An 11441-nucleotide genomic window follows, 5' to 3' on the forward strand; every position below is an offset into this window, starting at 1 on the left:
ATAACTCAAAAGAAAAAATAGTAAATGAAGATTATCCTGTATCTTGTTAAAATATATTAATGTTTTTCATTATACATGGGCAGTTGAGATGGTTCAGTGGGTAAAAGTGATTGTTGAGCAAAGGTGACAACCAAAGTTCAGGCCCCAGATACATGGCAGAAGAGAAAACAGACTCCTAAAGTTGACCCCTGACCTTCTCACGCGTACTGTAGCACATGTATGCCTGTACCTGCACACACACACAAGCATGCATGTGCATACATATGCACACACAAATCAAATTAAAACATATATAAACCGAAAGATGCTCATGAATATACACAGCCACATACACTTACAATGCACAAGCTAACCCCTTTGCCAGGGTGTTTTCTTTTCTACATTGTTTCTAATGTACCTCCATATAGTTTTACTTTTAAAAAACTTATCCTCTGGTCAAGGAGGATTATTGAAAACTGGAAAAAAAAAAGCAGCACATGGCTGGCAAAGAGCAAGGTCAAATACACACGGAAGGGTGCTTGGGGGTCATTACTTACTTTCCTTCACAGTAAAGTTTCTAGGAACAATAATTTGACACGGTAAGAGCTTTGTGTTACCTCTTAGGACAGAAAGGATGTACCGAAAGACAAACAAATCTCAGAGGGATGCTCAATGCATGATCATTCTGCATGTATTTTTTATGATTATTAGTTATAACCTAACAAGAATTCTCTTATTTTTAATTAATTTGTGTGTTTTTATGTGTGTTCACATGTGTACACACAAGTGTATGTGTGAGCCAGAAGCTGACATCAGGTACCCTCCCTACTTTTTTTTTTTTTAGTTTTTTCTTTTATTATTAGATATTTTCTTCATTTATATTTCAAATGCTATCCCGAAAGTCCCCTATACCCTCACCCCTCCCCCTGCTCCCCAACCCACCCACTCCTGCTTCCTGGCCCTGGCATTTCTCTGTATTGGGGCATGTAATCTTCACAAGACCAAGGGCCTCTCCTACCAATGATGGCGGACTAGGCCATCTTCTGCTACATATGCAGCTAGAGACACGAGCTCTGGGGGTACTGGTTAGTTCATACTGTTGTTTCTACTATAGGGTTGCAGACCCCTTTGGCTCCTTGGGTACTTTCTCTAGTCCCTCCATTGGGGGCCCTGTATTCCATCCAACAGATGACTGTGAGCATCTACTTCTGTATTTGCCAGGCACTGGTATAGCCTCGCCTTACTTTTTAACACAGCATCGCTCACTGAACCTGGAGCACACCAGTTGCCTAAGCTGACCAGCCATCAAGGCCCTGTGATCCTGCTGCCTCTGCCTCCCTAAGGCTGGGATGGGGGAGCAGTTACTGCACTCATCACTCTTCCATCCCTCCTCCCCACTTTCTTACCTTTGACAATTCTGTGCACATATTCAGTGTGCTTTAACCCCACTCTCCTGTCCATGCTCCAAGTCTTCCCATCTTCCCTACTACCTCTTCCTAGTTCTCTCTCTCTCTCTCTCTCTCTCTCTCTCTCTCTCTCTCTCTCTCTCTGTGTGTGTGTGTGTGTGTGTGTCTGTGTGTGTGTGTGTGTCTGTGTGTGTTAAAACCAGAGTCCACTTGGGGCCACTGGTTTCACCAAGTGAAATGTGAAATTTGTTAAAAGACAAAGTAACTTTTATTCTGAAAGTTTTGTGCTTACTGTACTTTGAACATGTTTAGACTTTATTTAGTATGAAAATGAACTTTCAGCTTGTGACCACTTGTACATGGCTAGCCTCTCAGAAGCCCCATCCTTGAAGAAAACTAATGTTTCCTCCTCTTAGAAGCCCTTGACTGTCAATAGCTCATCAGCTAAGGGTGGGATTTGGGCCCATCTTCCTGCTCCAAGCTTGGGTTTTATCTGGCTGAGCTTACTTACCCAGGGCCGGTGCATGTTGTTGTTCCTCTGCTAGTTCCTATGTGCAACTATCCTGTTGGTTCCTGAGAATGGCCCCTTTGCTGTCACTCACCACCTTTACCTTTTATGATCTTTCCACTCTCTGTTTCTACAATGATCCTTGGGCCTTGGGAGGCACTCAGCTCCTTTTGTTTCAGTGGTCTCTGGAAGTCTGAACAAACCTCTTGCTTGGAGATTGCTAACTGAGCTATCTTTCCAACCTTAACTGAAGAGACAGGGACTTCTATGCTGCTCAGCTAACCCTGAACAGCATCCTTCAACCTCAGGCCTTGGGTAGCTGGAATTATATTCATACTTGCCTGTATATGCTACCATACCTATCTAAACTGAATAACTTAAATTAAGCAATTTAAATTAACTTGCTTTTTGTTTGTTTGTTTGTTTGTTTGTTTGTTTAAATGAGAGCGAAAGACCAAGAATGCCCTTTGTGAAGTTGAAAATCATAAATCAGGGAGGAATTGAACAGTAAGAATCATAAATGAATATTTATTCAAATGCTGTAAAGTAGTCACTTATTTAAAAGTGATGACTGCTCTTCCAGGGTTCTTAACAACAAAACAAACCTGTCTGCGATGATGTAAATTACAGTTCTTAGTAACCTGTCAACCTTCTGGCTAAGACTGACTGAAACTATATAAAAATATCCTCCAATTGTTGTGCCGATGTTCTCTATGGAAAAGAACTCCCATGATATGTACTCACTGATAAGTGGATATTAGCCCAGAAACTTAGAATACTCAAGATACAAGATACAATCTGCAAAACACATGAAACTCAAGAAGAACGAAGACCAAAATGTGGACACTTTGCCCCTTCTTAGAATTGGGAACAAAACACCCATGGAAGGAGTTACAGAGACAAAGTTTGGAGCTGAGACGAAAGGATGGACCATTTAGAGACTGCCATATCTGGGGATCCATCCCATAATCAGCTTCTAAATGCTGACACCATTGCATACACTAGCAAGATTTTGCTGAAAGGACTCAGATATAGCTGTCTCTTGTGAGGCTATGCTGGGGCCTAGCAAACACAGAAGTGGATGCGCACAGTTAGCTATTGGATGGAACACAGGGCCCCCAATGGAGGAGCTAGAGAAAGTGCCCAAGGAGCTAAAGGGCAACCCTATAGGTGGAACAACATTATGAACTAACCAGTACCCCCCAGAGCTCGTGTTTCTAGCTGCATATGTATCAGAAGATGGCCTAGTCGGCCATCATTGGAAAGAGAGGCCCCTTGGTCTTGCAAACTTAAATGCTTCAGTACAGGAGAATGCCAGGGCCAAGAAGAGGGAGTGGGTGGGTAGGGGAGTTGGGGGGGGAGGGTATGGGGGACTTTTGGGATAGCATTGGAAATGTAAATGAGGAAAATATCTAATTAAAAAAAATCCTCCAAGTAGTCACAAGCCGAAAGTTCACTTTCATATTAAATAAAGTCTAAACATGCTCAAAGTACAATATTTCAATTCATTAAACACAAAACTTTTAGAATAGAGGTTATTTTGTTTTTGATTAACTTCACATTTCACTGTTCTCATTCACAGAAGAGTATGAAGTAAGATTTTATCAGTGGCAATTAGGAGCCACAGGGGATGCAGGTGAACAAGGGGTTGGAGACTTACCAGAAATCCCAGTCCTCTGGAGTCAGAGTGAGCAGCCCCTCATCATATCCTTTCTCCTTGACTAAGAACTGAGCAAAGCTGTTATAAATGAGCTGCAAATAAGGGAAGCAAAAGAGAGATTAACCAGAAAGTTTACTGTTCTTTCTTAATTTCATAGACCTAAAATCCTAGCAGAATCACTAATGGGGTTAGGCGGGAGGAGAATATCCATAACTGAAGCTCTGCACTTATCCCCCTTCCCAGGTGAATGGTCAGCCCAAAATTCTCACCAGCACACAGCTACACAACTAAGACAGGTATTAATTTTACACCCAGGTCCTAAAGGACTGGAAATCCTTGTTAAGACCTGACTACAGCTACCAGACAAGTGACAGTCAACCTGTGTGGGTCATGACTCCTTTCGCAAACCTCTATCTCCAAAAGTACTTACTTTACATTCATAACAGTAGCAAAAAGAAGCAGCAACAAAAATGATTTTATGGTTGGTAGTCCCCACAACATAAGGAACTGTATTAAAGGTTGTAGCTTTAGGAAGGTTGAGGACCACTGCACTAGGACTGTCACCAGGACAATAAGCATTGCTGACCACTCTGCCGTTATATCTATCTATGGTCCGTCAGTGCTGGAAAGGCCCGGGCTGAGGAAATTCAGTGAGATACACCTGACCAGGCAGATGAGTTAGGAGGAAACATGAGGTGTCTAGCAGACACAAGACTTATTTCTCTACACAAAGAGAACAACTAAGCACAAAGGAGGGATGAAGTCTTTGGATGCAAGCAGAAGATGAACCAAAGCTCTGACTGTTGACAGACCTTATTTCTCCACAGTTTTTTTTTTAATTAAAATACCCATTTTTAATAAGTAGATGACGGTGGAGAGCTGACTTAGTGAGTGAAGTGGCTACAAGCATGAGAACTTGGGGTCAGAACCCCAGCACCCATGCAAACTCTGGGCCTGACAGCCATCTGTAACCCTAGCACTGAGAATCAGAGAAAGAGTGGCTCTCCAGAGCTTGCTGGTCAGCTAGTCTGACTGAATCTGTGAGTCAAGTTCTGTAAAACACCAACCATGGGACACCTGGCAGAGCTGGGTGAACCCAGGGACATGGAGACCAGCCAGGTGTAGACACCAAGGGCCTGCACTCTGCTGTACTTGGGTAGTGGGAGCTGAGTGCCGGGAAATGAGAATGGAGAAAGCAAAGACTCCCACCAAACAGAGCTGCTCTCTGCTCAAGAGTCAACTAAAAACACTTAGTATGACTTGTATCTAGTGCAGTATAACCCTCGCCTGGACTAACGGAGCCATTTATCAATAGTTCAAAACCATGAAGGTGATTCAGAACAGGTGCAGCTTCTTAAAGGCACCTGAATTTAAGGGACGAGAGTGGCCTGGTGGGCTCCTAGAAGATTTTTTTCTCTCTTTTAAGACAGGATCTTACTATGTACCCTAGCTAACCCGGAACAAAGAGAGGTCCCTCTGCTTCTGCCTCTGTCTCTCCAGTGCTGGGATTACAGCTCCTATGGGATTCCTTAACCTTAGGAACCATAGACCCACATGTTGAAAAAACATTTAAGTACCATGAACAGATATATATATATATATATATATATATACACACACATATATATATGTGTATATATATATATATATATACACATATATATATGCATACACACATATATCTGTCGGGATCCTGCCTGCAAGGCCTATTGGCAGAATGGGGTTAACAGATGTAAAGCTCAGAGAGGTACCTGGCATGTAGGCAAATCCAACCCAAGCATTTGCTTTTATCACCAGCCCTGTGCTAGTCATAAACCAAAACAGAACTGACTGCAACACCTGCCCGTTGCCACTCTATAAACATTCCCAACTGACTAGTCCACAACACAGGTTTGGTTTCTACTGGAATTTGCCAAATAAAGAATGATGAGGTAAAAATAAATGTTAGATTAATAGCAAGTATTTTATTTTGTTTTTTTTTTTTGTTTTGTTTTGTTTTTGTTTTTTTTTCCCGATAAGCATGTTCCATTTAATAGTTTGGGTGTTCACAGAAACTGGAATTTGAAATTCAAGTTGAACTATGTACATGCCCTGTGTTTTAATTTGCTGAGTCTAGCAACCCTATAATCCTGCTGTGTTGGAAAATGAAGTGATGCCCCAATGGAAAAGTTTCAAGTTACTTTAGATTTCCAGCTTACAAAACTGAATTACAAGAGCTGGCAGGGCCTTCGTTAAGGTTGGAAAGACTGGTGGGTGGCTCCTCCTTCAGATGGTACACATATTCTCAGTGTCAGATGCCCCATTCTCCCAACCAGAGATAAGAGGTGAGTGGGTGTTTTCTGACCTTTCAGTCTGCAAGCCCAGGGAACACAAATGTCAAGTCCTCTGAGATGCTGCCACCCCTGAGGCCCTGGGAGAAGTGACACACAGGGGTCCATGTTTGCATGACACCATGCACTTGTTAAATCCCTTCATTGAAAACATCCTTGATTTCTCCACAAGTGTCTGCAGTTCCCAGCATCTGAACATCTACCTCTGCTATGCTGTACCTTCCCATCCATCACCTTCCAATTGCAATGCCACGTGGACACTCTGCTGTGGGGATGAGAGCCTGGGTGTGAGAAATGGGAACTCAGGCCTCAGCACCCTACAGGTTGTTCCAAAGATATCAGGATCTACTAAGGACTTAACTTTCCCGACCCCAGCCCCATGGTTAGCATCTCTTATGATTAACAATGACCTCTAGAAATCCCCCAGCGGGCTTGTAAAGCTGCTTATCAACTTGGCTGGAGATGGAACTACCTAGGAAACACACTTTAGGTCAGTCTTTGAGGGTGTTTCCAGAGAGATTTAACTGGGGAGGTATGACCTACCTTGAAAGAATGAGTACCATCCCAAGGGCTAAGGGCCCAGACTGAATGAAAGTGGAATTAAAAGTCATTAGAAGGGGCTGGAGAGATGGCTCACTGGTTAAGAGCACAGACTGCTCTTCTGGAGGTCCTGAGTTCAAATCCCAACAACCACATGATGGCTCACAACCATCTGTATAGCTACAGTGTACTCATATACATAAAATAAACAAATAAATCTTTAAAAAAATTTTTTTAAAGCCAGTAGAAGAATCAGGAAGATGGTTCAGTGGATACAATACTTGGAAAACTGTAACCTTAGCATAGGGAGGCAGAGACAGCATTCCCCAAAGTTTGCTGGCCAGCCAGCATAGCTGAAACAATGAGTTAGAACTGGCCAGGTTCAGTGAAGAAACTCACTTATAAAAAATAAACTGGAGGGGTTGAAGGGAAGGCTCAGTGGGTACAGGTGCTTGCAACAACCTGAGTTCAATTCCCAGAACCCACACAATGGAAGGAGATAACCAACTCATATAAACTGTCCTCTGACTCCACATGTGCACTCATCATGTGTGCACACACATTCACAGTCAGCGGAGCACCAACATTTATCTCTCTCCTTCCTGATTGTTGATCTGATGTGACCATCTGCCTCATGTTCCTGCTGTTAATTCTGTTAGCATTTTGTTTAAGCTCCGCCCCACAGTTACCTGGCAACAGCCAGGTGTGCTTGATTCACTATAAAAGGGGCTGCTTACCCCTCCTCTCTCTTGCTCTTCCCTTCTTGCTCCAGCTCTGTCCCCTTCTCCACTCTCTGCAGATGCCTTTCTGCCCTCTCTCTCCACATGCTCATGGCTGCCCCCCCCTCTCTCCCACCCTACTGTCAGGTGGCTATTCCCTCAGGGGGAAGAGATGACTCAGCATGGGCCTGTGGAGGCACCCCCTTTCCCATACCTGACTACACATCCACCAAACATATTCCTTCTCTCCTTTATCTTTTTATAAACACAACAATGTCTGCGTTGCCAGGATGGACTAAAACCCTAGGAACAAAGGGCCAAATTAAATCCCTTCTTAAATTGTTTCTTGTATGGTATTAGGTCACAGCAATGAGAAAAATAACTAATACAAATCAACTGATTCACATAAGCAGAGAGCGTAGTAGAATAGTGGCTATATAGTGCAGTACTATGCATCCATAATCCCAGAGTGGGAAAGGAGTGCAGGAGATAAACACATGCAGTGGGCTTTCTGACACCCAGTCCAACTGAAATGGGAAAACTAGCTTCACTGAGAGATGCTGTCTACAAAACAAAACAAAACAAAACAAAACAGGTGGAGTGCAGGAGAAGACATCTGATACAGCCCTCTGACCTTCACATGTGAAGCACACCCACACATACATATACATATATATATATACACATGTTGCAAGATATTTGGTCACACTGTGAACCCGAGAATGTGGTATTTCCTGAAAACAAAACAAACAAACAAACTAACAAAAAAACCAAAAAACCTGTTTCTTTTTTTATTAAGACATTTTTTATTAGATATTTTCTTCATTTAGATTTCAAATGCTATCCCCAAAGCCTCCTATACCCTCCCCCACCCCTGCCCTGCTCCCCAACCCACCCACTCCTGCTTCCTGGCCCTGGCATTCCTCTGTTTCTAATTGTGGTGTTGCTCAGTCTTAGCACAAACCTTTAATCCCTCTGGCTGGAATTCAGATACACCCTAAATACACCCCTTTAATCCCAACAATGAAGGTAAAGTTAGTTTCTAGAAGGAAACATCCAAGTTTGAAAGTGATATCTAATTGAGTGGCAGATAAAGTGATGAATCAACAGAATAGGATATGCCCAACTCGCAGAAGAGAGAGGAAAGGGAAGCTACTTGAAGGGCTGTGCAAAGAGAGAAAGAGAACTGGGAGAGTTTTACAGAGACAGGTTGCAGAGAGAGAACAAGCTAGACACAGGTGAACACAGAACACGTTAGAGAATGAGAAGGAGCCAGCTAAGAACATACTGCCAAAGTTAGTCTGAGGCCAGGCAGGGCATTCAGTTAGAGGCCTAGAGAAAGGCCAGATGGAAGCAGTCGGTTTGGAGAGGAGTTTTGAGCCAGAACAGTTAAGTTGAACCAGCCAGCTAAAGCTCAGAAAGAGCTAGAAAGCAGTAAGTCTCAGAGACTAAACCTTCTAGGCCTCGATAAGATTGTACATAGGCTAGAACCTTCCAAGACTAGGCCTAGACTAGCAGATGAAGCCAACAATGACGTGAGGGGAGCAAAAGCTACTTTTACATACATACACCATACCAAAAAGGGGGAAAAAAAGTGACTGTGTCATCATATTCAGTTAATTCCAACCACATCGTAAATCACTAAGCCCAGTATGCTCAAGACATAGAAAACACTGTTTTCTGTAACTCAGAAGACAGAGGCTCTCGGGGGCTGGGGGTGGGGGAGTCCAAAGAGTAACTAGAATATATAAAGCTTCTGCTGAGCATTTGGAGAAGTAAGGTTTAAAGAAATTGTAAGTGGTGACACAAAAGGCTTCCTAGGAGGGAAGAGAAGGACGGCGGTGGGAGGGTGATTTCATAATTTAAGTACTTAAGATGAGACCCCACATGATGAAGAGACACTGAATGGAAGGGAAGAGACCCTCCCTCCGGGACAGGCAATAGCAAGCCTTGGCAAATACTCCTCTCCCCCATAAGAATGCAAAAGAACTTTACATCGTCTTTCTGGTAACAGGTTGCTAACCACAGAGAGGCTCCTACTTGTGTGTGGTTGATGTGTGTCCCTAACTATGTCCTGGTGTTCAGCACTCGGTGAGACTTAGGATTTCTATACCAAGCATAACCAAGATTCACCAGGGTATCGTTTTCAGCCTTTAATCAGCACTGCGATTCAAAACTTGCAGTAGAGTATCTTCTGAATCTTCTATCCTAAAATGTGTATGCTCACACACGCACAAAACTGGCTTTTTAACATGACAGAGGTTAAACAACATTCTCCATGAACGACAGTGAATACAGATGAAGGGCATAAGATGAACCAGACTGGAATCTGAACGCCGTGGAAGGAAAGAAATTAGCACCCAGAGAACACTCTGAAAGAGTAGCCAAAGGACCAAGACTTAAATGTCTTTAAACTATGAGAAAGGAAATGAGATCTGTGCAACTGGCAAGCAAAACAGAGCCCCAGCAGGGACACACACCTTTTTTTTTTTTTAAAGCATCTGTATGCTTGAAAACACACCGGAGTGATTCAGGAGCCTCATTTTTGATTTTGGAGAATCTGACCAACTGGGGCACTGACAGGACTACACTGACTGTGGTCTGCACTAGTGATGTGGTGGGTGCTAACCGTAATAGCAAACAATCGGCTGCACACTTAATCCTCGAAAGGTTAATTGAGAAGGAACCCAGATTATTTGCCCAGTGTCACAGGGCTAGGCACTTGGTGCCAGGGTCCCGAACCAGGGACTTTGACTGCAGAGTCCTGCTTAGACTTCTCACTGTGATATTCTTAATTCTTTAGTTTCTTGTGAACCCAAAGGGTCAGAGAAAGCAGGGCGATTAAGATGAGGGTATAAGCCTACAAATAAAGCAATCTAATCCCCTCATATTCTGGGTAGATTCTGTTGAGATTACAACTTTATTTAAAACGCACAGATCAAGTAGTACGTGCACAATAAATGCTTGTTTTCTTCTCTTGGTAAAGACAAAAGGAGGTCTAAGATGTTAACGACTTCTCCCAGTGTTTCTCACAATACTATTTATTATACAGTCTCTCCCTGTATGAAATACTTAAACTCTGACAGGTGATTACTTGGGTGTGCAAAAGGAAAGATGCAGCCATGTTTTCTTGAAGTTCAAAACAAGTGGCTGTACCCACTCAGCTGGTGCCCAGAGGAGTTGGAAAAAATAATAGGGCCTGGGATCAACAAATGACACACAAAGCCCCTGACCCCGCTTTTTCAGGGTTCTACAAGTCGGCTTCCCGGCTCGGTCTTGCGCTATCTTCTGCCCCTGGCTTCCTCCTCAAGACCGCAGAACCCCTGAAAGTACACTTCCGCCCAGCGGCCGGGGACCTACGACACTCTACACAGCCGCCTTTAGAGGCTGTCCGTGCCACTCACCCGGGCGCTCTCGGGCAGGTTGTAGCGGCACAGCGTGTGGTCGAGATCGAAGCCGACCACGTCGCAGGCGCCCAGGGAGAAGTGCTGAGCCATGGCAGGGCAGCGGCGGGTAACGCAGACCGGAAGGCCGGTAGAGCATGCGAGAAGTTGCCGGGACTCTACAAGCGTAACTCGCAGGCAGGACGCGGAGCGGGGCGGGGCTTGACGGGGCGGGGCTTGACGGGGCGGAGCTTGGCGGGGCGGAGGCTTATATAAGACAGACGGGCGGGGCGTGGTCTGGTCGGGAGGAGCTAGTCAAGTAGGGCGGGTTCTGAGCACACTCCCGCGTCTCCAAGTCAGTGGCCTGTCTGCCTCCTGGATCGCCCCAGTTTTGCTGGCTGGTTCAGGCCAGTTCCACGGCTTGCTTCCAGCTAGTACAGTGCAGCAGGAGCTAAAATGCTCAACTAGGACCCTGCTAGCCAATGTCCTTAATGTAGCTTAAGGTTTCACAGAATTAGTGGGAATTCTCGTTCATTTTTCAGGCGCCACACTACTAAATGATACCAGTGAAACCTCATCCCTTGAGGCTTGAGTGTGGGAGCAGTGTGTGAGAAAATTATGAGCACAAATAACTGTTGGACCCTGTGATGGTTTGTATATTCTTGGACTAGGGAGTGACACCATTTGGAGGTGTGGCCTTGTTGGAATAGGTGTGACCAGGTTGGAATAGGTGTGTCACTGTGGGCGTGGGCATAAGATCCTCACCCTAGTTGCCTGGAAGTCAGTCTTCCACTAGCAGCCTTTGGATGAAGACATAGAACGCTCAGCTCTGCCTGCACCATGCCTGCCTGGATGCTGCCATGCTCCCACCTTGATGATAATGGACTGAACCTCTGTACCTGTAAGCCAGCCCCAA

The 11441-nt window shown here is 44.4% G+C and overlaps 1 protein-coding gene across 3 annotated transcripts in view; it reads right to left on the reverse strand.

Moving 5' to 3' along the window:
- The window catches only part of Nt5dc1 (5'-nucleotidase domain containing 1), a 114981-nt gene extending 104206 nt beyond the window's left edge, over nucleotides 1-10775 (reverse strand). For 2 of the 3 annotated variants that reach the window (NM_001347463.1, NM_176968.5), the window contains exons 1-2: nucleotides 10547-10737; nucleotides 3554-3645 (exon numbers count right to left, since the gene is read on the reverse strand). Coding sequence is in view for 2 of the 3 variants with exons in the window: in NM_176968.5 (NP_795942.2) it covers nucleotides 3554-3645; nucleotides 10547-10639 (185 nt within the window). In the remaining variant the exon portion in view is untranslated. Of the gene's footprint in view, nucleotides 1-3553; nucleotides 3646-10546 lie in introns of all 3 variants that reach the window. The other variant, XM_006512764.3, reaches the window with a different exon arrangement.
- Between the last annotated feature and the right edge of the window lie 666 nt (nucleotides 10776-11441).

This window comes from Mus musculus, chromosome 10 (genome assembly GCF_000001635.26).
Source record: "Mus musculus strain C57BL/6J chromosome 10, GRCm38.p6 C57BL/6J".
Classification (NCBI taxonomy): Eukaryota; Metazoa; Chordata; class Mammalia; order Rodentia; family Muridae; genus Mus; species Mus musculus.